The sequence below is a fragment of the Artibeus jamaicensis genome, unplaced genomic scaffold, assembly GCF_021234435.1.
Source record: "Artibeus jamaicensis isolate MK-2021 breed Jamaican fruit bat unplaced genomic scaffold, CSHL_Jam_final contig_1015, whole genome shotgun sequence".
NCBI classification, from domain to species: Eukaryota; Metazoa; Chordata; class Mammalia; order Chiroptera; family Phyllostomidae; genus Artibeus; species Artibeus jamaicensis.
This window is the reverse complement of record NW_026521194.1, coordinates 18,768,086-18,795,697: the sequence shown is the minus strand read 5'-3', so window position 1 is coordinate 18,795,697 and position 27,612 is coordinate 18,768,086. Positions and strand designations below refer to the sequence as shown.

General features: G+C 41.5%; 1 protein-coding gene across 3 annotated transcripts in view; it reads left to right on the top strand.

The window, feature by feature from the left end:
* PARD3B (par-3 family cell polarity regulator beta) overlaps nt 1-27,612 on the top strand; it is a 977,832-nt gene that overhangs the window by 577,293 nt on the left and 372,927 nt on the right. For all 3 annotated transcript variants that reach the window (XM_037166016.2, XM_037166014.2, XM_037166017.2), the window contains exons 13-15: nt 3,546-3,678; nt 13,225-13,324; nt 21,038-21,153. In XM_037166016.2, coding sequence (XP_037021911.2) covers nt 3,546-3,678; nt 13,225-13,324; nt 21,038-21,153 — 349 coding nt within the window. The remainder of the gene's footprint in view (nt 1-3,545; nt 3,679-13,224; nt 13,325-21,037; nt 21,154-27,612) is intronic.

Here is a 27,612-nt window from a genome sequence, read left to right as displayed (position 1 = left end):
GTTAAAATTATTTTAAGAGGAAAAAAGTTTATAGTAGTTAATAAGAAGAGTATTAACAAACCACACATATATTCTCTAAAATAAGTCACATTTGTAATACAATAATAAGCAAAGTTAAAATAGAATACTATTAAAACATACTCCTATAAAATATTAGTTTTAATAATAAGTTCAACTTAGAAAAAATAAAGGGTCTTCAAACCCACAAGAGAAGAAGGCAGTCTGGGATTACTTGAGTTGAAATCCCAGGCCAGCCATTTCCCAGCCGTGCGGAGACATCCCCGGTCGAGTGCTGGGACGTGCAGATGACAGATGCTTTTGTCTGTTTTGTCCCTCAATGTGTCCTGTTTCCCAACACATCGTAGACACTTAATAAACACTGTTGAATGAATGAATAAAAGTTACATGTGGGCCTCCTTCATCTGAAAGGGTAAGCTGAAGTAGTAAACCCTAACTGTATCTTACTTTGTTATATCATCCGCTATCGGAAAGGAGTAACTGTACCTTTTTACTCCTCTGTACATAACCTTGAAAATGTTAAATAAATGTAAATTGACCAATTACTGGAGACTATATATAATGAGCCAGCTCGATTTCAACATTTGCGTCTGCTTAAGTGACAGAGAGGCTTCCATGAATATTTAATGGTTTTACTTATGTACAGAGTTATAAAACCCATATTTATTGCTTCCATCCATAAAAGAATTGGCTCCTTTATGGTTTAATTTGGTTCTTACTCTGGAACCCGAGGACTTCACGGGACTCAGGGGTTGGAGATGGGCGTGAAGGATGACTGACTACCTTGTCTGTCCAGGGATTTGACCTCACTTAGGATTTTTTTGGAAAAAAGATACCTAAACTAACAGAAAAGCCAGGAGGACAGTGCTGTATAGTAGCATATCTGTGCAGATAGCAAAAGTAAAAAAAAAAAAAAGGTACTTTTGTAAGAGTTAGTTATCCCCCCACCTCTCATCTTCCCTAATTTTATGTGTTCCTCTAAAACATATAAATGCTTAGTGGATAAGTGTTCTGCATTTTGGCTCATATAGTTGAGACATTTTATCATTTTCATTCTCCTTTATTGTAGGGTTTTTTCTTTTATATTCACACTCTGGGGTGAGTTGACTGTTATACCATTGGAAGAAAGTACTAAATTTCCAGTTTGCCCATCCTCAGAAATGTCTTGTTAATACACAGTTCACTAGGGAATCCATTGTGAATAAGAAATAGGACAAAAAACCATTTTCCTGAGGACATTTAATCAAGATTCATTTTTAGTTTTCTTAATATTTACATGCTTTCCGTGGGGAATAAGCAGGCATTTGACTGTCTCAGCTGTTGAGGATCATATGGGAACCTTGAAGATTAAAGAGCATTTTTTCTTTTAAAGACAGCTAATCTTTATTAAATTGAAAAAAATAATGTACAGCTATTTGATCTCCCCAATCTGTGTGTCACTGCGTCAGAGCCTACACTGTGCACTCGTGTTGCTGGTGTGTCCCCCGCCCCCAGTGCAGCGGAAGCGCATCTGTAACCTAGAAAAGGGGTCCCTGCACGGCACATGCATTCAGGCAAATCAGTTACACTTGGCAAGAGTGCCGTGACGGTTACTTGAACCTTATATTGATATAAAAATTGAAGAAGCTACTTAAGAGAAGTCAAAATATATAGTTGTTGGGTTATTTTCCCACATTACCCAGATGCACAAAATACGTAAACAGTTTTGATGAGGACCTTGCAAAGAATACATAATGAGCCCTTGATGGAATCAAAATCATTTAAAGCAGAAACATGTTTTTCAGAGGACGAGCTTGAGGTTCAATTGTAATTCTGTTTGAGCCTGGAGACTTGGTGTTAAAAAATGGGTTATGACCTGTTTTTTCTTCCATTCCCCGAAACATTCCCCTTCCTGCTGCAAGCTCACTTGGTAGAAGCAGACACAGAGCATGTTTAAAACTCCATTATATTTTTTATTGGCTGGGACACTAATGGAGGGCTGCTCGACAGCTCTGTTTTACAGGCCGAATACTTTAATTAGGCTGGTTACTGATCAGTTGTTGGGATATCGATTGTGTCATTTATCAAAGAGCTGGGAAAGCAGACAAAATTTTTTTTGTTCTTGTTGTTAAATCAAAGCATGCCCACACCGTGGTGATTACCAGTGGGAAATGGGGGTGAGGGAGGTAGACAAGGGGATAAAGGGTGATGGAAGGAAACTTGACTTGGGGTGCTGAACACCCAGTGCAATATACAGATTACGTATTATAGAACTGTACACCCGAAAGCAAATAGTTTTGTTAGCCAATAAATTCAATTAAAAAATAGCACAAGGCTGTGCAAGGTAAGTCCTGCCTGCCAGGGCTCCAAGCGTTAACTTCAAAGAAGTTCGCTGAGTACCAGCCTCGGTTTGCCTAGCAGCACAGAGGCAAGGGGTGTGAAACACTGGGTGTGGAAACACTGGGTGTGGAAAAAGTGGAATAAGGCTTGTCAAATGGCTAAAGGACCGTCAGCAGCTGAAAACACTATAATTATTAAGAATGTGTACATTATTGAATGTTCTGACTGTTTTGCTTAACTAGCCAGATACTGAGTTTTGGGAACTGAAAAGGAAAGTATAAATCACATGCATGGTTTGGGCCAAACGCCCTTCTCAGAAGGAGAGAGCTTGGGGGCTCGGATCTTCGTTTCTGTTCGTGGCACGTTCCTCTCTTACATGGTCAAGGGCACAGCCACAAGATGGCTTCCAAGTGACTCCCTTGAAATCTGTTAGGAAGACACACAGTACGAGGGAGAACAAAACCCAGCCCTCTCTGGCTCGTGCCCCTTGAACAAATAGCTCTCAATCATCGGCCCCTCCTACGGCTTCTCCCACACCTGTGGAACGTGGCTCGGGGATGTTATTCTGGATACGCAGTTTTAAGGCAACTTTCAATTTGTTTACAGAAATGCAAAACAGGGGGGAGACATAAGGGGAAAACGAAGAATAAATGTCTCAGGAGGACCCCAGCCTGGCATTGTCACAGCACTATGTTTTAAGCTCCTGGCCAAGCGACCTCAGCAGTGGGACACACTCGTGACCTTTCAGTGGCGAGCGTGCGTGGGTTCTGACTTGTCCTGCAGCCTGTGCACTTAGTCGACAGGGAGAGAAGGGGAGCCAGCTGGTTGGCAGAGAAACGTCCTTGGCATGAACTGTATTCTTGTGTTGACACTGCCGCAAGCTGTACTCCCAGATGGAAGAAAAATTGAAAGAAGCCAGTTGTAAGTGGAATGGGGGCGGGGATAGTGGAGGGAGAATAATAAAGTTAATCCTCTTTTGTGCTGGCTATCAGCACTCCGAGTCCTTAGCACCCATTGTCGGTATTTTTCATTTCATATCCAAAGATGTTGTAACTCATAGGTCCACTTTGCTTTTCCCCAACTGAGGATTTGTATCCAATAGACTCTTGAAAGATTTTTAATAAATTGATCATGTTTTTGCTTTGCTTTCATTGGCCGAGTTGGAACGTAGTTAAAAAACAAATGTAACTTTTATTTTCATCCCCTAGGAGGCTGCAGAGTGCGGGGCATTTTCTAAGCCATGCTTCGAGAACTGTCAAAATGCTGTGCCCGCCTACAGGAGACCGGATAATGGCACGCTGCCTGCGTTTGGCACGTACAGTCCGCCAGACAAACAGAGAGGTGAGGCTCTATCCGTTTTCATCTACTCACACAGTGTGAGCAAACACCAGTGTGTTTCTATTTTTTAAAAAAGAAAGAAACAAAGAAACAAAGGGGAGTTAATTAAAATAAGTGCAGACTTTGTTACTCCGAGTCGTGAACAGAGAGGTGGGTGGGAGCACTGACTCAGAAGTGAGAAGCAGATTCCTGGCACTGGTTCCAGCTTAAGTGACAGTTTCTGTGCTTGATGCCCCAAACACGGAGGGTTATGTGTAAAACAAACCATGCCTGGAGACGCGAAGTGGCAACTGTTATTTTTTTTACAGTCTTTTAATATTGGAAGTTAAGAAGTATAAATTACTAAACTTAAAAAAATGTGTGGACTGGTATTGAATCACTCAGTGGCCATCACATGATTCACAGGGGTGTGGGGTGAGTCCCGTGATCCAAGGCCCCTCTGTGACAAGTGGGGCGTCCCTGTCGCAGCCTCACTGCCTGTCCTCCCCTATGATCTGCCCTGGGCCACATTTCGAGCCGGGCCCTGGACGGGAAACACTGGGCCTTCATTCTTTGTGTTTCAAAAATTATACATCAGGTCACCAAGAAAAGTTTTTGATTTCCCTGAATCCCTTTTCTGTAATAACTTTCATTTTTGTATTGTAAAAGCAATACATATTCATTACAAAAAAAAAGAGATAAAAACAATAAAAAGGAAATTCAATGTGAGACATATTTCTGTCAAAGATACTAATCAATAACATTTTATGTGTATATTTCAAGTCTTTTCTTCATGCAATATGTGTATATAAAGTGAAAGGGAAGTGAATACACTATATATAATGTGTAAGAAATTGCTGTTTAATTAACAACACATTATGCACACCTCACTATGTCCTTGAATATTCTACAGTAGCAGTCAGTAGTCCCACAGCGATCTGTTGAATGGAGTTGTTTATGTAATCAGTCCCCTATTTACACTTGAGACGTTACCAGAAGTTAAGTATGTGGGAACAGTTTCTCAACTCTGAGATTAGTGCTGAGGTTTCTGTAGATTGAATCGTCCCGTAAGGGTGGGGCGCTGTTCCCCCCTCTGAATTCCGCCGGGTCGCCGTGAGCAGTAGCAACAGCTGTGACCACTTACTGTTTACTGGCTGTTAGATACTGTGCCCAGCAAGTTACACACACCCTCGGAGTGGGTAACATTATTATCCTCCTTTACAGATGAAGAAAGAGCAAGTCAGAGAGAATAAATAATGAACCCGAGACCACGTACTTGATCCACACCGAGCCTGGATTCAACTCCTGTCTCTGACTCAGGCTCAGTCCCTGCGCCTCAGCACGGGCCCTGTCTCACTTGGTCCCTTGAGACTGTTGAAATCCTTTTACCTGATACTAAAAATGTCCATTAGAAGCAGACTTCACTTATTGTCACATGAAGAAATGCTCAGTATGTCTCTTCTACATATATATTTATTCAGAGTAGTTGGGGAAATGGTGTGTTCTAAAAGAAAGGTTCTAGGAGACTTCCGCCAAGATGGAGGCATAGGTGGAGACGCCGTGCTTTCTCCCACAACCAAGTTGAGAGACAACAAAATATTAGCAACAGAAAACACAGCCAGAACACAGAAAATTGAACTTTTCGGAAGTCTGATAACAACCAGTTCTTCAGCCTGACCGGTAAGAGGGGCGAAACCAGCAGCTGGCGGAGCGGGTTACACGGGAAAACTCAGTCAGATGGACTCAGGCGCGCGGATCCCAGGCGTGGGGTTGCAACAGACAGACCCAGTGAGTGACCGGCATACCCAGCAAGGGTGCAGGGCAGCGGGTTGACTGTGGTCCAGCATTGGTGCACAGATAGACGAGTGAGGGAGTGGACAGTGAGACTACGGGACTGAGCAGGCCCCAACGACGGGAGGCAGCAGAGGGGACCACCATTTCCCCGCTCAGACCCCACCCCCACATACAGCATCACAACCCAGCGACCTGGGCGCCCCGCCCTGGTAAACACCTAAGGCCCCATTCCTCATAATTAATGGGCACAAACAGACCAAAAATGGCTCAAGAAGATCTCAAAGCCCCAGAGCCCTTAAATCTAAGCGAACAAGAAATTGCCAACCTATCAGAGGCACAGTTCAAAACACTGGTGATCAGGATGCTCACAGAATTGGTTGATTATAGTCACAAATTAGAGGAACATATGAAGGCTAAACTAATTGAAATGAAGGGAATTGCACAGGAAACCAATAGTGATGAAGAGCAAACTGGGACTCAAATCAAGGGAGTGAACCAGAAGGAAGAAAATAATGGCCAAACAGGAAAATATGAAGAAACAAAAATTCAAAAAAATGAGAAGAGACTTAGGAACCTCCAGGACATCTTTAAATGCTCCAACATCCGAATTATAGGGGTACCAGAAGGGGGAAATGAACAGCCACCAGTGGAAAACTTATTTGAACAAATAATAAAGGAGAACTTCCCCAATCTGGCAAAGGAAATAGACTTCCAGGAAATCCAGGAAGCTCAGAGAGTCCCAAGGAAGTTGGACCCAAGAAGATATACACCAAGGCACATCATCATTATATTAGACAAGATTAAAATGAAAGAGAGAATCCTAGAAGCAGCAAGAGATAAGGGGAGACTTACCTACAAAGGATTTCCCATCAGACTGTCAGTGGATTTCTCAAAAGAGACCCTACAGGCAAGAAGGGGCTGGAAAGAGGTATTCCAAGTCATGAAATCCAAAGACCTACATCCAAGATTACTCTATCCAGTAAAACTTTCATTTAGAATGGAAGGACAGACAAAGTGCTTCTCAGATAAGATCAAATTCAAGGAGTTCATCGTCACCAAGCCCTTATTATATGAAATGTTAAAGGGACTTACCTAAGAAAACGAAGATAAAAATGATGAACAGTGAAAGGGCAGCAAACTCACAGTTATTAAGTATACACACCTAAAACAAAAGCAAACTGAGAGGACAGCCAGATCAGGAGCAAAACCATAGAAATGAAGATCACATGGAAGGTTAGCAACAGTGGAATGGGAGGAGAAGAAGGGGGGAGAAGGTACAGAGAGTAAATAGCACAGACTGTAGATAGAAAATAGATAGGGGGAGGGCAAGAATAGTATGGAAAATAGAGAATCTAAAGAACTTGAGACACGTGGTCATAAACTAAAGGGGAGGAATGGTGGGGGAGAGGTGTGCAGGGTGGAGGGGAATGAAGGGAGGAAATAAAACAACTGTAATGGCATAATTAATACAATATATTTTAAAAAATAAAGGAAAGGTTCTACATTTAGCTCATATCAATCTAATATTTTATCATTAGCTCAAATGAAGACACCAAATATCAACTTCTTATATTTTTTAAAGATTTTATTCATTTATTTTTAGACAGAGGGGAAGGGAGGGAGAAAGAGAGGGAGAGAAACATCAGTGTGTGGTTGCCTGTTGTGTGCCCCCTACTGGGGACCTGGCCCGCAGCCCAGGCATGTGCCCTGAATGGGAATGGAACCCACAACCCTTTGGTTCGCAGGCCGGTGCTCAATCCACTCAGCCACACCAGCCGGAGCCAGTATGCCTCTTCTTAAAAATTAATTTTTTTCTTGACAAAGCAAGATCTCCTCCTGAGATTTTAAGTCCCAGCAGCAGGAGAATCTGAGGAAGGGACAGCTAGTTTTCCATAGAGTAGAACAGCCTTCTCCACACCGTGACCGTATGAAAATATCCAGCTTTCATACAATTGGGTTGTCATTTAATTCTCAAGCAGCATGTTCGGCGACAGTCCCAGTTAGGATTTTATTCCTAATTATACCAGTAACGTCCACAGGAACATTGGGTGTGCGTTACTCCCATCTCGTCCCACTTTCACTACCTATAAAACATTGATGCTGAAGTGATAATTACACAGTCTATTTTTAGAGGACATTGAAATATCCAAGGAAATTGATAATATCTAGGAAGGATAACAAAGGCTAAAATAATGAAACTGTGGGACTACATAAAGTGTAAGACTACAACCAGAAAAATTTCAAATAATAGAGTATCCTCAAAACAATATGCTACGAACATAATACACTGATATTTTAGAACATCGGTAGAATGTGCAGAGTTTGTCTTTCCACTGAATAATTGGAGTTCCGTAGGTGTAAGTGGCCACAGACAAGCCCTGGGAGGTTCTGTCTCTTCCCCCTGAGACACGGACCCAGGTGGACAGTGTTTCCACCAGTGAAAAACCCAGGCAGGTCAGCTGCCTACAAGGTTCCTTCTACACTCCCTGCCCCAACCTCAGTTTCCTAAAGTAAACATAAAAAATCCAGTTCTTTCAAGAAGAGAGTCACTAAATGCCATATCTTCAAAATCAGAAAGCATCTAGTTCGTTATTTTCTTATGTATCTGTGGGACGCTATGTTATAAGAACTAGGCCTATAAAGGCATAGACTCATTACACTTTCATTGTAAGAGGCCAGTAGATAAAATTCTCTTACTTTTTATATAAGCTTATTGACTTAAAGACAAAAAATATGGAGCAGAATTCATAAACATGCTACTCTAGGAGAATGTCACGATCATGACCTCTTTGTAATATTAGTAGCATTTAAAATTTTGAGAAGCATTGAGAGTTCCTGAGTTGCAGAAGCATAGGAGGCAGCAATAGGGCACCGAGGCTCATAAAGCCTGAGGGACTGTTGATTCACCAAAACCAACTTTTTAAAGGAGCTCTTTTAGGCAAACAAGATTGATTTGGCAAAATGTAATGTCTAGTGAGAAGAGGAACTGTTACAGCCAAAACATTAACTTTTTTCTTCCTTTTTTTCCTTTTCTTTGTGTATTTAAAAACCCAATGTTGATACGCTGTGTTCCATCTATTTTCGTAATAATAGTGCATACCACCCACAGTTCCACGGTTATTTTTTATACATACATATTCCTGTCAAGCTGTTATACAGAAAAGGCATTTTTAGAACTAACATTTGTAGAAATTGTAACACCATAAAATTCACATTTGTGTTGGGAAATTGCTAGCAATGCCCGCAGTGGAAAAAGTGTGGTGTGCCAAGATGGTAATAGGGATGGAGGTGGTATCCCAGGGGGTTGGTATAAAATCCTATTAGGCATTGGAATGGTAATGAAGTCCACCAACACTGTATTTTCCGAAGAATCAGGCTGGCAGATCTCACCGCAGGCCAAGCAACAGCGGAAGTGCAGTTTGCCTCTGGTTTGTTTTGACCTCTCCTTTTGTGGCCCTCGTCGCCGCTCTCATCACCCCTCTCATCACCCCTCTCGTTCCCTGCTCCCCCTCCCCCGCCTTTCAGCCCATGTTCATCCCAGCTCCTGCCTCAGTCCCTAATTGCTCAAAGTCTGCCTAGGGTCACCCACTGAGGTCTCCTTTAAGCCTTTCATCCCTACCCCAAATCAAACGTTTAATTCTAAGTGCTGTCCCACTGAATCCATGTTCCCTGGGGTCCTTGGAGGAAACACATATGAGGATGGTTATCCCTAATGTGTCTTTTCCTGGGAACCAGCCTATATCCACCTCTCCACTGCGTGTAAGGCACCACTTCTGCAGTGGGGACCAGAAGTTCAGTTACGCTTTTCAGTCTGACTGATGTTTACTGGGTACCTCCTCTGTGCAGGGCACACGGTCAGGGATGCCGAGATGAAGGCGCTGCTGTGAGTGTCAGGAACAGTCTAAAGCAGGGGTCGGCAAACATTGGCTGTGAAGGGCCAGACGGTGGGCTGTTAGGCTTTGGACCATAGAGTCTCTGTTGTCACTCCTTAAGTCCGCCAGCCATAAGCAGGACATCAGTGAATGGGTGTGACTGTGTTTAATGTAACTTTAGATACGACCAGACATAGGCAGGTTTTCATCCAGAGTGACAGCTTGCTGAGCCATTGTCTAAAGTCACCATTCTTTTACTCATTTTTTTTTCTGATTGTGCCCTGGAAGGATGGACTCTGTATAACAAGGAACAATAAAAGACGTTGGAGGAAGTAAAGGTCATTTGGTTGTCAGTGGAGTAGTGAGTACAGGTGCATTATCGACATTCACAAGCCTGCGAGTGCAGGGCTGAGCCCAAAGTAGGTTTACAGTTGTGAGCGTGTGGAACACAGAGTTCATTCTTGTTTTGTTACTTATTAATTATGGCATTGTTTCCCATATGAAAATAAATCGTAAACCTACTTTTGCCCACAATTGTAGAATGACCATCAAGACTTACACACAATAAAGTCAAGAAATATAATTTATAAAAGAATTCCAGATTTTCACAGTGATATAGGGCTTGACAAAGATATTTGGACCAAGAGAAAATATACATATATATATTTCTTATAAGCTCTGATTATGTTGTTTAAAAATGTACCAAAGACCAAGAACCAACAGAAAAGATATTCACCTTCTGTACCTAACACTGCCTTAAAAATGAATAGGTTGTTCATGTAAGTGAATTAAAAACTAAGAATAATGATTACAATAAAGCTTAAAGTGGCCAGAGAGGATGCTGAAGAAGAGATGGAAGAGGAGAAAAATTAATAAATATAGATAAATACATGGTAAACCAATAGCGTACTCATTGCAAAAGGAGCATGTGATAAATCCTATACAAAAATTATTTTCCAAAATATGAATAGATAAACCCAAATGTCAGTGGATCAAGACAGTGAGAGTATATTTCTTCTTTTAATTTTTTTTTAAATTGTAATTTACCCTTAATATTATTCTGTATTAGTTTCAGGAGTATAGCCTAGTGGTTAGGTAACCCTGTGCTTTCCAAAGTATTGCCCCCAACATTTCCAGTACCACCTGGTGCCATGCAGTTACTACAGTATCACTGGCTGCGTTCCCTATGCCGTACTTTACATCCCGATGCCTGTTTTGTAAACTACCAGTCAGTACTTCTCAGTCCCTTCGCCTCCTTCACACAGCCTCCCAACAGCCCTGTCCTCTGGCAACCACTAGTCTTTTCTCTGTGTCAGTGAGTCTGTTCCTGTTTTCTTTACTCAAATCACAGCCCAAGCAGGTTTAGCAGCGGAAGCAGGGGGATGTGCTCTATGCTGAGAATGAGGGACTCGGGCTCCTTCCGTTGGTAGCTGGGCCATCTTCTAGGGCCTCCTCTACCTGTACTTGTAGCTGGTAGATGGGAAGAGACAGAAGGTGGAGAAGGTGTACCCTTCCCTATCCATCGAGACTGGGAATGATATTCATGACAGTAACTCACGTTCTATTGGTAAGATCTAGTCTAATTACAAAGAGGGCGGGGATATGGGGTCTCAGATCTCGGTGTGTGCCCAGGAAGGCAGGAGGGGCACAGACACAGGGAGCACCAGTATCATTTGCCACTATCACAGAAGTGACAGGTCTCGGGGCAGTGGTGAAAGTTTCATCGAGAAAGCGGTACTTGAGGTGGACATTGGGAGAAGGGTGGAGTGAGTTTTGCAATTATATAAGCAAAAACAGGGACCAGGAAAGCCCAGGCTTGTGGCTGGGGAGCAGTGCAGACTCTTAGGTGGCTAATGTGTAGTGGAGGTGAAAGTGGCGACCAGGGACACAGACCTAATCTGTAGCAGTTGTGTAACTGAAATGTTGCTGAGCACACAAGCTGCATGGCCACCGGCATCACTCCCCCCAGCCTAGAAAATGGACTGAGAATTTGAGGGTGGAGAAATCACAGCCTGCAGGAAAGACACAGTCCCTGTGTGTCACCGGTCCCCAGTTTGCACTGTAGTCCTTCTGCTCTGTTTCTCTCAGCAAGTCTCTGGTGGCCTGATGGCTGTCATATTACCAAATAACTGGCTCCTGGGGGAGGAGGGCAGTGCAGGGGGGACAGTGCTGATCACCTTTGGTCATTATGTTTCTGTGCCCTGGTCATCTTAGTTATAAGATTCCTGCTCGAAGCCCCATTCCCGGGGCCATGTCAGCACTGCTGGAGGTCCACCTCCATCTTACACTGTTCCCTGGGGCAGAGCTTGGAGCAAGTTCTTGCCAGGGGTGTGTGTGTGAGAGAGAGAAAAAGATTATAAGGGATTGGCCCATTCATTAGACTTAGACAAGCAAGTCTAAGGTCTTTAAGGAGGGGTGACAAGCTGGAGATCTGGGAGAGCCCATGAGGCCATTCCAATCTAAAGAGCAGAAGTCTCAAGACCCAGAAAGAGCCGATGTTTTGGTGTGAGGCCAAAGGCAGAAAAAAGCTGATGTCCCAGTTTGAAGGAGGTCAGGGAAGAATTCTCTTCTACTCAAAAAAGTGTTAGCATTTTTTGTTCTGTTCAAGCCTTCAACTGATTGGATGAGGCCCACCCACATTAGGGAGGGCAATCTCCTTTACTCTGTCTACTGATTTAAATGTCAATCTACCCCAAAAACAGTCTCCAAGGGACACCCGGAATAGTGTGTGACAAAACATCTGCATGCCCCATGGCCCGGGCAGGCTGACCCGTGAAATTTACCATCAGACCTGACACGGGCATGTCACAATTCTGTTGCCAGCAGCACTTAGCAAGGACAAAGGGACTTTTTCTTGTCCCAGAGATCAAAAACAAACAGAGTTAATTTTTTTACCATCTCTCTGACTGTAATAGCTATAAGGTAGAGTTCATGATGCATAGAATAATAAATCCTGTATTTGCTTATTAGCACTTTGCATTTATAAATCACTGCTTGAATACACACCATCTTATATAATCTTCATACTCCTCCAATAAAGGTATTCTCATTCCTATTTTATAGACCTAAAAGCCAAGACTCACAGAAGTTGGGCCAATTTGCCCAAGTTAAAACAGCATTAGGAGCCGTGATTGAAAGCACAGTCTTGCCCCACAAACTATACTCTTACCCAGGATGCTTGCTAATGCTTTTTATACATTATCGAATATGGTCCTTTAAGATAAGCTTTAAATGACATAATGTACAGGATACTTAGCACCCTAATACACAGAGAGGATTTCCACAATAATATTCAGGATGCCTGCCTAATTTTTTTTAGGATACACTGAAAAAGTGCACATTTTTGGTGAGTGGGAAAACCAGAATTCAGACCCCACTTTTTTGCTCCCCAGACCTCAAACCCAGGGGATTGATTATGAAACACTCACATAAAAAATATTTTTCCCTCTACTATGTCTAAATGGTTAGTAGATGTACTGTGTTTCATGATTTTTAAGTAGTTTTTGTCATTAAGGCAAATGCTTAAATCACCATATAATCCAGAGCATTCATTATGGAGTCTTGTTTACAAAGCTGTTGTCATGAAAGAAATGGCTTTGTTAACCTTCCACAGATCACAAGTAATGAACGTGCGTCAGCCTTTCCTAAGTTGGAAAAGGCAGCAAAGATGCATGGACTTGCCAGCAGGTCACCAGTGTGAAAACCTATTAGCGGACTTCGGTTTCCTGGTACAGGCTGCATTAGCTCTCCTACAAATCCTCCCGCTCCATGTGAGGACTTACTTATTTCCAGGTTGGTTTATGTGTTGGTGGAAATTGTGTCTGAGAGTTGGATGGAAGCAAAGCCGGTCACTGAACAGTTCTGCCTCCAGTTTACTACAGCTCCATCTGTTCTTCGTGCACAGAGCCGTCGCTTCCCCGTGACGGATGGGCCGAGAGCGGAGCACCACCTTCTCCGCCACCACAGGCCGTTCTGGAGCTGGGCCTTGGAGAATACGGCCACAGGTATCGGTAACGGGATAGACCATGAATGTTCCTTGTTATGGGTTTTCTGGGAATACACAGCAACCTCATTTTAACTCTATTTCTTTCTAGAGTGGAGATCTCATAAGGTCTGCCATTCCTTTCTAGTGAAAGCTTCTCATACCTGAAAGCTTTGATTGTCTGGTTTTTTTTTTTTGCTTCCTGGAATTTGTTAAGATACATCATATTATAAAATACTTAAGAAAATTACTGAGATTTCTTTTGTCCATTTAAAAACTAGAACAGTAAACCTCAAAGAAAAATATGGGAAAGTATAAAACAAAACTGAGAAGATATAATTCTTGGGCTTTTTTCTTTATTTATAATTGGCAAACCCTAAAGATATTTTTAAATAGCTGTCCAAGAAAATTAATGGAATCTAAAAATTAAAGCAATACCATATATAATCTAAAATATTGAGAAGTGCCCAGTATTATGTGCATTTAGTAATAGAAACCAAAAAAAAAATCAATGTTTTTTAGACTCACACAAGCATGAAAGAAAGAAATTTACTAAGCATACGCACCATTTGACTAGTGGGATCCATAGAATTTGTTCTTCTGATGAGTTTTAAAAATCATTAAATTGCCCCTTTGCTATTTTCTATATTTATTATGGCTATTAAAAACTGTGTATTTTATTCCATTCTATGTCCCATGATAGTCCTGTGAAACTTTTTTTCATTTTTCTTGAAGCCATGCTAGTGTTATTCCTATTACATCTTTTATTGCAATCTGATCTGCTACAAACAAAGCAACACAACAAGAGTGTAGCTAATTTACTAGCTGGAAGCTTCCCTATGTTTACCTGTCTCTGATTCCTACATGTCTTACTTAAAGACAATTTCACAAACTAGATTAATAATCGCAATAATGTGTTCACTCATTTCCACTTCCTGTCTCAATCCTGAATCAAACATGGCAGACTGGTGGCATTAAAAATTCCATTTAAAAAAGAATTTTACACATTCTACTTCAGCGTTTATCATGTGTATACATGCCAAGCTGCTGGGGTAGAGCGGGGAAGGATCAGTTTTAAACCACACCCTCAAGAAGATGGAAGACTAGTAGGTAAAAGTGACAAACAGAGCGCAAGGAACAAAGTGGTATTTACTGGAAGGTATAAGTACAACGCTCTGAACATTTAAGGCAGAAGAGAATGCCTTCAGATAGAGCAGAAGAGAAAGCGCTATGGAAAAATGTGATATTGAACTGACTCTTCATACGAGTAGGGGTGGACATGAGATGAGCCCAAAGGAGGGAAACAGGAGCAGCGTGGCGGGGGGCAAGTTGCTCGACCTGTACAACGTGTATCCTGGCTGATCGGCCAGAGGATGAAGCCCAGATGCAAGAATAAGGGACATAGATCTCATTCTTAGAGTAAAACCTTACTGCAGGGTTTCGGCAGGCATCAGGCAGTCGCATGATATGACCCAGGTCTTAGTGGTGTGTCACATGGATTGGGCAAATGGAGGAGGGCTAATATTTACCAAAAACGTAGGCACTTTGGATACCTTCCGAGGCAATCACAGTGAAGGGTACTGAGGACTTGCCCCGGGGAAGATGGGGGAAGCCTTTGGATTGTCACAGGAGAAAGACCGGCTCTGCCCTGGCATGGTCTGGAAATAGTTCTTATTGTGACGTGAGAAAGGAACAGAGATAGACGTCACAGAGATAAAATTATTTAGAATTAGCACTGCCATTTGGATGCTTCAATGTCTCCACAGACTCTCCCCCCCACCCCAGCCTTTTAGTAAAGCTCCTTCCTCCATGATGTTGAAAAACAGCTTCTATCAGCCCTGACTGCTCTAAATATTCATTACCTGATGTGAAACAGTAACTTTTGTTTGTTTTGCCCCCTCTTGCTCCCTACGCCCTGTGTTTAGGTTTCTATTCTCACTTTACCAGGATTGCTCTCAACAGTCAACGGTCATCTCCTTTCAGTCAAAATTATGCTGTTGTCTCAGGCTTGATTCTTTTTTCATTCTTCCATAGTATTAGATCATTAAGTCATTCATTTGCTCCCTCATCCTTTCAAAAGCATTTGTGGAGCTCTAAGCTAGGCAAGGCAGAACTCAAACAGATTGGAGAGCATCGCTGCTCCTGAGGAATGCAGGCTGCTCTTGAAGAGACAGACACACAGATCATCAGGACGCAGCCTGCTTGCTGAGCATTAGATACAAACGCTGCTGGAAGCCAGAGGGATGGGTCACTAACTCTGCCTGCAGGTGTCAAGGAAGGTTTTACAGAAGTAGTGTTGAATTGGCTCCTTGGAGAATAGACAGCGGCTTACCGTGCAGAGAGAAGTGGTGGGAAGGACAAGTTAGGTTTGGAAAACCAAGCAATGGGAGAGGGAAATGCAGGGCGTGTTCAGTGTGGCTGAAGCATATGGTATCTGGGGGAAGAATCAGGGGGAAGGGCATCGTCTGTCATGCTCCGTGAACACCGTGCTTCTCCGGAGAGCAGTGGAGAGGCATTGAAGGGTTTCAAGCCTGGATGACAATATCAAGTCAAGTGAGTTGGACTGCGGGGTGGTGATGAGTGGACGAAAGAAGCCATAGGCAAGCTTACTGGACTAGGGATTGGCAAAAGAAGAGAAGGGCTTGAAATGAAGGGGGGAGCAGCCTGGTGGAAGAGGAAGAAACAGAGACAAAGACACTCGTGAGTTGGAAGGAGCAAATCTAACGCTTCCAAACTCTCTCCCTCCTGGGATCTCGTGACCTGCACCATCCTGCAAGCTGCTGCGTTGCCTAGGTGACCAGCAGCAGTGGGGTTTGGATGTGTGAAACTTGGGGTGGAGGGAAGATTGGAAGGGATCCAGGATGGCTGAGCAAACAAGGCTGGGAGGCTGTCCTGTCTGTCAAAATAAATAAATAAATAAAAGTCGAAAGCCCTCTAAGAGGGAAAGCGGCGCTTTAGGGAGGGGCCAGTCTTCTGAAGCAGAAAACTGCCATCGCGCGCGAAGTGGAAAACAACTCTGATCCAACTTGATGTCTGCACTTCGAACCAAAATGAAATCAGGATTTACTGAGCGTATTTGTACTGTCATGTCAGTGATTATTAGACAAAAGTTTAGGGTGAGTGTTTCTAAGTAAAAGGGGAGTAAATGTAAAGGAAAGATATTTTCCTCCTGTGATACCTCAGGGGCAGTTTCAGGCAAATTAACAGCAGACAGAATGTTACTGAGTTTTATTTACAGTTTATTTAATTTATTTTTATTTTCTTTATCCTCACTGGAGGACATGTTTATTGATTTTAGAGAGGAAGGGAAGGAGAGAGATCGGGAGAGAAACATCAAGGTGAGAGAGAAACATCAATTGATTGCCTCTCATCTGTCCTCTAACGGGGGACCTCTTGTCTGTGCCCCAGTGGGGGACTGAACCCACAAAGTAGGCATGGAACCCTGACTGGGAATCGAACCCGGGACCTTTCGATTTATGGGATGCTCCAACCAAGTGAACCACGCTGGCAAAGGCATAGTTTTATTCACAGTTCAGACGTTACTGGGTTATTCTCTACATGCTCGTGTTTCCCTCTATCTTGCTTCTATCTCACTTCTCTCTCTGTTCCCCGCCCCCCACAATGCACACACACGATCTGCATCTACTCTCACAAACAGCAGCCCAGTGTTGAAGCCTGTTTGTGGACACTGGAGGCTTCTGACAGTTCTTTGGCATGCCGCTCCAAACCTACCTCACCTGTGTTTGTTTCAGCCAGTTCTCCTCGAACACTCTCCTCGAACACTCTCCTCGAACACTCTCCTCATGGCTGGTCTTACGTGTCTTTCACATTCCCGATTTGTCCCTGCATGCAGGACACTGGCATGTGTTTCTTGCTCCTCTTATTTATTCATTATGCAGCATAAGTTGACATTGAGTATCGCTTCTGTTTGATAGATGCCCTGGTTGTTCATGCTGGAAACGCAGCCTTTATCTGAGCCGTGCCTTCAGCCTGCCGTCAGCGTCCCACCTCCCGCCGCACCCACGGCAGCCACTCAGCCACGAGCACGTGCTAACCCCTCAAAACTAAAACATGTGCCATTGCACATTCAATCACTGTGTCACTCTCCCGCTGGAAGACCTTGGAATATGTGGCCAAAAATTGAAAGCGTTTTGCTAGTCTAACCCACATGTCTAAAATGTTTTCTCATTAGCTCATTCAATACTGTACTGTATGCTCACATGGGCTTCAATCCCACAGCGCCTCACCCTACACTTCGTTCCCTTCTTCAATATTGGCCAGTCTGCCGTCAGCGCTGTTTTGCCTTATGTCCACTGGCACTGTGCAAGAGGGATACTGAAGGCTCGACAGTACACTCGGCCACATTCAGAGCGATGGCAGTGGCGTGTATATCACTGTGGATCGACTTCATGTTCATACGCGTATATAGGTATACATATACATGAATATTTATTATGTGTCTGTGTACAAAGCAGCCTTTTTTTCTCTGACCATCCTTGATTCTCAACATTTCTACAAATGAATATCCACTTTATTAAGACAGATCCTTACTTGATGTTATTGCATCAAGTTCATTGCCACCTTTTTTTTTTGTTTTCTTGATAGGAACAGGGATAATTGTCTCCCAAGAGTAATTTAAAAGTTGAGTTCTTGTTCTTAATTTGTCAATTAATGCCTATTTAGTAAAGTAATTTAAGACAATGAAGTGGGTTAACTCATATGTTACTCATTTGGGTAGATTCCCGAAGTCCGCCTTGAGCAGAAGACTTTCACTGCAGTGCGACCTGAGTTCGAACTATTCCTGCTGGCCGTACGCCTTCTCCCTAAAGGCCTCCCTGTGACATATGACATCTGTTTTGATTAACTTTTTGTTTCTCCTTTATTTCATGATCTACACCACTCTTCTGAAACCAAAGCAAACCTACAATGCAAGAAGCGTAAGAGACTGAGCAAACCTGTCCTTATAGGAAAGTCTCGATTTCTTTGGATTCAGGATCTACAACAACCTGTGCCTCAGGTTGGCCACCATTTTAGGCCACGTTTCTGTGGCTCTGGGAAAAGTTCCAGAAACCACGGTGCTGTTTCTGACTTTGCCACTGGCCAGCTGTGTGACCCTGGAACATCAGCTCCCTCTTTGGGCCTCGGTGTCTTATCCTACTAGATGAAGAGTTCGATGAGGTGACCTCTAACGCCTTCTGGCTCTTGAAACCTCTGATTCTATAAAGGCCATGAGTCTTTCTATCACTAAAACCTCATCATCATCACAAGAGAACAAAGGATGGAAAACTAAGCACCCATAAAGGGCAGATAGCATAGTCAAAGGCGAGTGCTTCCAAACTTCAAGGCTCAGGGGGAACCTTACATTCACAGCAGCATCTCAGAACTCTCTACAATGAGCTGAAAATTGAAGTATGGCTGTTATGCTAGGCCAGTGGCAAGAGCACTAGTGGGTCAAGGATTTTTGTTCACAGTTGGCATATTTTGCCCTCAATAGATACCACATCTAATACACTTTATATGTAAGTGGCTTTATCTATTGAGAATGTAGACAGGCATCAAGAAAGAAGCAAAAAAAAAGCTTCAAATTCTAAAGACTAGATTTAAACTTCTTGAAAAATGTTCATGAAAACATGTATAATCTCTTCCCGGGAGAGTGCCTCAGGCCCTCACTCGAAGACCACTTGAACCTGCAGAAATAAAGAAAAGGATTAATAGCTCATTCATTGAGCTCATATTGCGTGTGAGGCACTATAGTCAGCATTAACAGATTTAATTTATTGATCCTCGCGACAACCTTATAAAGTAAATGCAACCACCTGTTTTGTGCACGAGTAAACTGAGGCCGTGGGCGCCGGCACCGCGCTGCGCAGCACAGGGCTCTCACCAGCACACCACCTTCCCCTTCTGAGCAGGGGAGAGAAGGGCTCTCAGACACAGACCTGCCCAGAGGCTGAAGAAAACAGAGAAGACAAAGAATCTATAAAAAGCCAAACCCTGGTTGGTGTGGCCCAGTGGACTGAGCATTGGCCTGTGAACAGAAGGGTCGGTGGTTCGATTCCCAATCAAGGCATTTGCCTGGGTTGCAGGCCAGGTCCCCAGTAGGAGGCACATGAGAGGCAACCACACATTGATGTTTCTCTCCCGCTCTTTCTCCCTCCCTTTCCCTCTGTCTGAAAATAAACTAAATATTTTAAAAAACCAAAAAGCCTATACTTCCCCAAAGCAGAAACTTGCAGTTGTTTGGGAAGCTAAAGCAGGTCTGTTTATTTATCTGTGTATTTGTTTTTTAGAAGCTTCTATGGAGCTTACCCTGTGCCAGACATTATTCTGTTTACAAATCTTAACTCACCATATCTCTTAACAAGCCAAAAGATAGGGAGTATCATTGTGCCCATTTTATACATAAGGAAATTGAAGCACAGAGACGTCCAGTAACGTGCCCTGGTCCCGCAGGTGGTGGTAAGTGGCAGAGCAGGACTCAGGCCTGGGCAGACCTGCGTGACGTGCTCTCGAGCCCGGCCCTGTGCTGCTGCTCCCAGGCTCCTTTTTCATCTCCCCACTTTATTATAATAACAGAGGTTCATTCATTCATGCATTCCGCAATGTTAAGATAGCTGCACATTAATTTTAATATTGCTGCAAGGCAGTATTAAATATGTATGACTAATGAGTTTCAAGGAAAGATTAAACTTATTTTGTTATATTTGGTTAAGAAACCAAGATCCCCTATACATTTTAGGAGGGTTCGCATTCATAAAAGTTTATTTTTTGTTGTTGTGTTATTGTGGATAGTGTCACGTCCCACCTGTTTGAAAAATTCGGCCTCGGTCCTTGCAGACTCACTGAGGATGCTTGGTTTGACTTCTCACAGTGTTTAAGTTTAGGATAAATGTACATTAAAATGAGCCACCATATTGACTTTCTAAACATACAAGAGCACCAAGGGAGAAGATAGCTGTACTTTAATTTATAAAAAAAGTGTATAAATATAATTTATGTTCAGATCAAGAAATAAGGTATCATCTGTAATTCCCTTATATAATCCCCTTCATTCTCAAATGAAATAAATACAATATTCAGCAGAAATAGAATTCTTTGAGATTGACTTCAAGTACTAGGAAACCTATAACAGACATTTGATGTATCCTGTGTCTAAATTGTCAACTGTGTTTTTCCTGTTATTTCCTTTTGGTATTATTGATGAGTCAACCATTTGCTCAGCATTAGCATTAGCAGTAGAAACTGGACCTGAAAAAAGTAGAAAAGCAACCTACGGCAGCCGTCCGTCATTCAACAAGACGGTTTTCTCCAAAGGATGTACCCTTTCACTTGTTTTTAAAGGGAGGGATGCTTAGCCCACAGGTATCTCATGACCTGTTAGGCTCTGCCACTGTCTGGTGACACCCTTTCAAGAGCTAGTGCATTCCAGCTTGCCTTACACACTTACAGTTCCACTCTGTGCAGCAGAATCCCACTTAGTGGAAATCAGTGAAGAGGAAAACACGGTATTAGCCAGAGATTATTTTATTTAAATTGTAGAGTGTGATAAAATACACGGAAAAGGAACTGCTGCATCTCATAACATGAGCCCGAGATTCAAGGGTTAGTTTAAAGTGCATGATTGTGAGCTACAGAGAGACTGATGAGGGTCTCTGTTCAAAATGGGGACTGCCTCCTTTAAAAAGAGAGAGATCTTACATGAAACCTGAATATGGTATGTGGCTTCTTTCCGCAGCACTGGGGTGGACTCAGCAGCATGTTTTCCAGATCAGCACATCAGCTTCAAATCTGTGACACCCGCCAGGCAGCCCGAGTCAATGAATCTGAAAGCCTCAAAGAGCATGGACCTTGGTAAGTGCGGGTGAGGTGACAGCCAGGTCATCCAGCCCATCTGTCTTCCCAAATGTCCTGCTTTTGTTTCTTCAACTCCAACCTTACGTACAGGGCAAGGCCTGCCGAAGCCTTGAGGAGGGGAGAATGGTCATTCTATCTTCCTGTCTCACAGACTTAATTGTAATTACCCCTTTTTAAAAGAGAGATAAATGACTTATTTTTATAAAGTGGTCCATATCAGTCAGAAAAATACGATTCTTCCTTCCGGAGAATCTGAGTGCCACAAGCATTTATGTAACTCCCCAGCCCTTGTATCTGAACTGGCTTCTGCTGCTGCCTTTCCGTATCTTACATAACCTGTTGCAGTGCCTGGAAAGACGATGTGGTTAAACGAATCCTCTTCTGCAAGGCTTCCCATCTCTAAGTGCAGCGGGCAGGAAAGGCAGCAAAGGGTTCATGTCTTCACACGCCCATCTCCTAATCCTGTGACCCCGGAGGGAAGAAGTGTCCTGAGTTTGCCAGATTGAGGGCACTCAGGTGGCCCAGGTCTGTACCTGAACAGTCTCACTGAGACTCCGAGCCCTGCGGGTAACCGAGGTGACAGTTGGCTGCCAGGGCAGAGCCTGGACCCAGAACGTGGGACCCTGGCAGACATTTCAGACACCCAAGAACATCACTGCCCTCCCGTGGGCTCCTGGAGAGAGAAAACTATCAGCGAAGAGTGTGGGTACAGAATAAATTCTCAGCAAATTATTCATTGCTTCCTGAATGCTCAGAGGCCAAGCTTTGCGAGTGTTTTTCTTGAGGCATATTACATATTTCATTAGTAGCAGACAGTAGAAAATAGAATAATCAAAACTGCATGTTCCACACAACAATCTGATAAATAGTGCTTATCTGTAACTCATTTACAGGAGTTCAGAAAAATGTTCAGTCGTGACGAAACAAGAGAAATTGATTCCATTTTCTATGAATTAAACAGATCACTGGGACACATTCACTATAATCACCTATAGTGAGAGGCGGCAGGAAGCCCTAAGGGACGCTGTCCTCAGTGCTGGTCAGCAAGGGGAGTTTTCTCTCACGTGAACCTTCCACAGAACAGAGGAATAATGTGTGACAGGGACATGGGTTATTACTAATAATTTCAGGGGCAGTTTATTTTCATGGAGTGCTTGATAAACATTTCCTGCTCTGTCTTCCCATTTTCTCTATGGAGAAGATGAATGGATGGAAACTGCTCTGTGTGTTGGAGGAGAAATCTATTACTGTTTTCCTCATTTAATTAAAAAAAAAGTAGCCAGCAGTATGGTTCTAAAAAAAATCTATACAAAAGGCATAAAGCATCCATTTTAATTTAAGGAGGCATAAATATTATCAAATCTGAAAAAAATAAAACCTAAGGCAGGTCCAGAAACAATATTTCTCTTTATATATATAATTTTTTTTACTGAGAAGTTTATATTTGAGAAGTTTTTTTTTCTTTTAAGTTGAAAATAATTCTTGCAAAATATGTATGGTTAGCAGTCACCACCTGCATTTTATTGTACTCCAACCTTATAAATGACAACAGCAACAGTAAGCTTTGATCAACTTGACCTTGGGCAGAGGTCTTGCACTATTTGCCTCAGGACACAAGTGCCCGATTAAAATCATTGGCTGGAAGGTGCCATACAGCAGAAGTGGTAAAATATGCTATAAAAACCTTTTTAAAGTAATCATCAAAGTTTGGATCCTTCCAGAAATTTCCAGTTTAAAGCCAACAGTCCTGCAGAGGTTACTGTTCTAGGACCATTCTGAACTCCTGTCCCCAGAGCAATTGAGTGAGCTCAGTAAGTGTGGCGATTTTGTCAGGGAATAAATTCAGATGATACCAGTGTGGTAAACGTTGGAAGCGTCGCTCCCGTTTGATAGGTGAAGAGGACATTGTATGTTGTTTAGTGCTCTGTGTTTCACACTACACCAATGGAAGGAATTTACTATGAGGCTGGTAACTATGCTTATAGGAATAATCTCAGTAGGGTCAAGATCCATTTTTCAAAAAGTAAGGAAAGTTAAAAGAGAACTTTCTGTTTATTGTATATTTAATTTATGTTGGCTACCCCTCCTTCATCAAGAGTATAAGAAACTTCGAAGGCTAACAGGCCCAACCAGTACTTTATTTTGTTTGTCTTTTTGTTTGTTTCATTTTTGCTACTGAGTCTGAGCTAATATTTTAACTCTACTCCCAGTGAGTCATTGTTCATAAGTTCAAATTATTTTAAGGTCATGTGTGTCTCCTTCCCCCATTTCCCAGACACAAACATAATTTTAAAATAGTTTGCTGTGGGCATTCTTTTAGAAAGCACTCTACCTATTTCTGCCCCATTTATGCGTACATATGTCTGTATCATATGTCATGTTTCTTTGTATTAGAGTGTAGTGGTATGTTATATGAATGAATCTTCATTTACAATTTGCTTTTCTGCTTCTGATTAAATTTGGGTTTCACTGAGAGTTTTAGGGGCATTTTTCTGTTTGGGGGTTTGGGAAGGTCCATTTGTACTTCTTATTCCATAATTTGCTTATTCATGTCTTTTGCCAGTGTTTCCATTTGTCCTTTTCTTCTTAAGAATATTGCATATGTTACAAAAAAAGTTTTTTATAATTTGTCTTTTTAGTTTGAGCATGATATTTTTATTATTAAAAAGGTTTCTGTCTTATAGTCAAATATTTCCATCTTTTTCTTCATGACTTTTGGGTTTCATACTTACTTATTTTCTTCTAGTACTTTTAAAACCTTGTTTTTTTTAATGTGTAGCAATCTGTAGTGTATTATTATATGTGTCTTATGAGGCAGGAAAGTTTTCCTCCACGTAAACAGGCAGATTACCAATAATGTTTGTTGACTTTGCATCCTTTCCCCGTTAGTTCGGAGCACACTCACAGTGAGCGCCAGCCTCCCTGACGTGCATGGGCTGGCTTACCTACCTGTCCTCCCATTGATACGTGTTTGTTTGTCTGGTGCCCAACCGCCCTTTGGAAGTTATGATGCCATCACACTCTATTTTGGTAACTTGCAGGACAGTCTTTCTCTGATTCTTTTTCTCTTGTTAAGTTACTTTGGCTCTTCATTTGCATTTATTCTCCTACATGAACTTTAGATCAGCTCATCAAAATAAACTTAAAAATTAAGCAGGAGTGCTTCCACTGCATGTGTGCACATGTGTGTGCTTGCACATGTGTGTGTTCATCATGATGTTTGCTGATGGCTCCTGATAGAAGCATTCGCATCAAGTTAAATACGTTTTTTTGTATTCCTACCTTCTTAAAAAGGGTTTTATTTGTTCATTTTGTTTAATCAGGCATGGATGTCAAATTTTACTACATAATTTTAAGGATCTATATAAAATGATTATGTTCATTTTATTCTTTATTTCATTAATGTAGTAAATTATGTCAATAGAGTCCCCCAATATTAAATCTTGAATTCTTTCTGAATGACTCAAAGTTTTTCTCTGCACTTGAGAAGGTTGAAATGAGTAACTTTTTTTATGTGCTCTAAAACAGATATAAAACTCCACTTATTTTACTCAGTGTCATTAATTCCTATATAGATTCCCTATAATTCCCATTATAGATTTTTTGAGGCTATGCTGTCTCAATATTTTGCGGATACTTTTGCTGGAATGCATATGGCCGCATTTAAGTCAGATCAGGAACGATTAAAATGATGAATAAAAGGAAATTTATTTTTAAATAATTAGATGTAACTATGCTTATTCAAAGGGGTTAGGGTGTCATTTTCTGGGTTTTCCAGAAAATCAATCTTTTCCTACTAATTGTAGACTTTCCTCTATTTATTTAAATTACCAGAATTACTATGTTCAGTCTGGATCCCTTTAATTTGCTCATAATTGAGCTTGTGTGGGTGTTGAGTTGGAAGCTCTCAGGAGCTGAATAACACAGCTGCCTCTTTGGCCTTTGGCATAGGGTTTTCCCCCAAAGAGCTGCCCTTGTTGGCAGCATGCCAGAAAGTTACATTCAAAGACTTTTTGATGAGGAATAAACATCTTTAATTTCTAGGCCCGGTGTTTTATGACCCAGTAATGCTGTTTAAGAATTAGTCTGAGTTATTCTAGGGATAGCGCTTTAGTATTTTGGTCCATTCATTGACCTAATCTATAGCCCCATTCAAAGTTAAGTTTAAAACGTTACGTCACAAAAGATTTTTTTGAGTGTCTTCCCTCCTGTTTCCAACCAGCCCCTACTCCCATTTCAGAGGGCCATTCTGTAACATAGTCAGGAGGACACTGAAGAAAGTGCAGACAGAGATGTGGCCAGCTGTCCTGCCCTGTTCAGTGACAGGAAGTGGGCTCTGAGTGATGCGTGGGCCACTCAGGCACAAGGCTGGAGGGTCTCCTGACAACGAAGATTGTTGACATTCCTTGCCTCCCAGGCTGTCCCACAGTGCGTGTGTTAGGAGTCCCTAAAATCAAGACAATAAATAAACAGGCTGCTTTCCTTTTAGGATCTGTGATTCAGCAATTTTGTTATGTTAGTTGCTTGTTCAAAATTTGTCTTAAGGCAGAAATTATTTGTAGACACTCACAGTTAAAATAAACTATATAGCAACTGATTTCTCATATCAACAATGGTAAATATTTGGGTCATATTAGGGCCCTTTCATAAATGTCAGACATTCCTATCAGAGTGCAGTTAGGCACCTACTATCGGTTTGAAGAATGACATGAACAAATTAATTCACCCCACTCTACTTTTAGAAGACATTCTTTTTAAAATTATTTTATAGTGAAGTACTTCCATATATATTGTTAGTAATAAAACAAAAACCCTGAACACTGAGTGCATTGGAAAATTTTTATAAAACTGTATATTCTAATAACTATAGTGCTGTTTTCTAAATTAGCATCTTATATTTATATATTATATTAATATGTGTTAATGTGAAAGGGGACCCAAAACCCCCGAATTTATTTATTAAAAAATATGTATTTATTTTTACATATTGAAACCTAAGTTGCCTTCAAAATACTCACCATTTGAATCAATACATCTATGGAGACATTCTTTCCACTGTTCAAAACAGTTTTTGAACTCCTTGATTTTGATGCTTTTTAGTGCTTCTGGAATGTTTTGTTTCTCCTCTTCCACATGGGCAAAATGTTTCCCTTTGAGGACTTTTTTCATCAGGGGGGAAAAAGAAGTTGCTCAGGGTGTGAGATGGGGCGAACAGGAAGGGTGGGGCATGGGGACATGCTGTTTTTTATCAGAAACTGCTGAAAACTCAGTACTGTGTGGGCAGGTGCACTTGTAAATCACCAGTTATAAAATAAGCAAATACGATGTAAGAGTCTTCAAAAAATTCACTGAAGCCAAATTCAGCTTCTTATAATAGCACCTGGTACGCTGATACAGATGGGTTCCTAGAACACTTCAACTAGTTGGGGAAGCCTGGACTACAAGGGGCCTGCCCTCCAGAAGATAATTTTGTTTTTTGGGAGGAGTCCCCACTTCTAAGTATAAATTTTTTTTTATATCTATGGATCTTCTTTATAGTTCATCAAGTGAATAATGCTGAAGATCATAAAAGCTGAAACAAGTATTGCTATTTAAGACATAACTTTGACTTATTTTAAAGAGAACTCGTGGTACAGAATTAATGGTAACACCAAAAGAGAATGTCCATTTGTAATAAGTGAGGAAGACTATAAAGACATAGGTGTAAGCACTAAGGTTTAAATAGTCAAAATTAAGGAATTGCACAGAATGTTTACTTTTTTATTAAACAAACACTTATTGAGTATTCACCATGTGCCAGAAAGTAAGTTAAACACTGAAGACACATTATATAAACAAAATGAGGGATGAAAACCATATGATCATATTAGTAAATGCAAAAAAGCATTATAAAATCCAGCACCCATTTGTCATAAAAACTCTCACCAAAATGGGAACATAAGGAGCATTCCTCAACATAATAAAGGCCATATATGACCAACCTACAACCAATATCATACTCAATGGGCAAAATTTAAGTATTTTACTTAAAATCAGAGACAAAACAGGGATGTCTGCTTTCATAGTATTAGAAGTCCTAGCCACAACAATTGGATAAGAAGAAGAAATAAAAAGCGTCCAAATGAGAAAGGACAAAGTAAAACTGTCATTATTCACAGATGATTTGATATTGTACATCAAAAAGCTTAAAGACTCCACCAGAAAGCTACCAGAGCTAATAAATGAATTCAGCAAAGTAGCAGGATAAAAAATTAATGTTCAAAAATTGGTGGCATTATTATATACCAATAGAACTATCAGAAAGAGAAATTAAAAAGACAATCATGTTTATTATTGTAACAAGAAAATAAATTACCCAAGGAAGCAAAGGACCTGCACTCAGGAAATTATAAGACACTGAAGAAAGAAATTGAAGAATATACAAATAAGTGGAAGCATATACCATGTTCATGGATA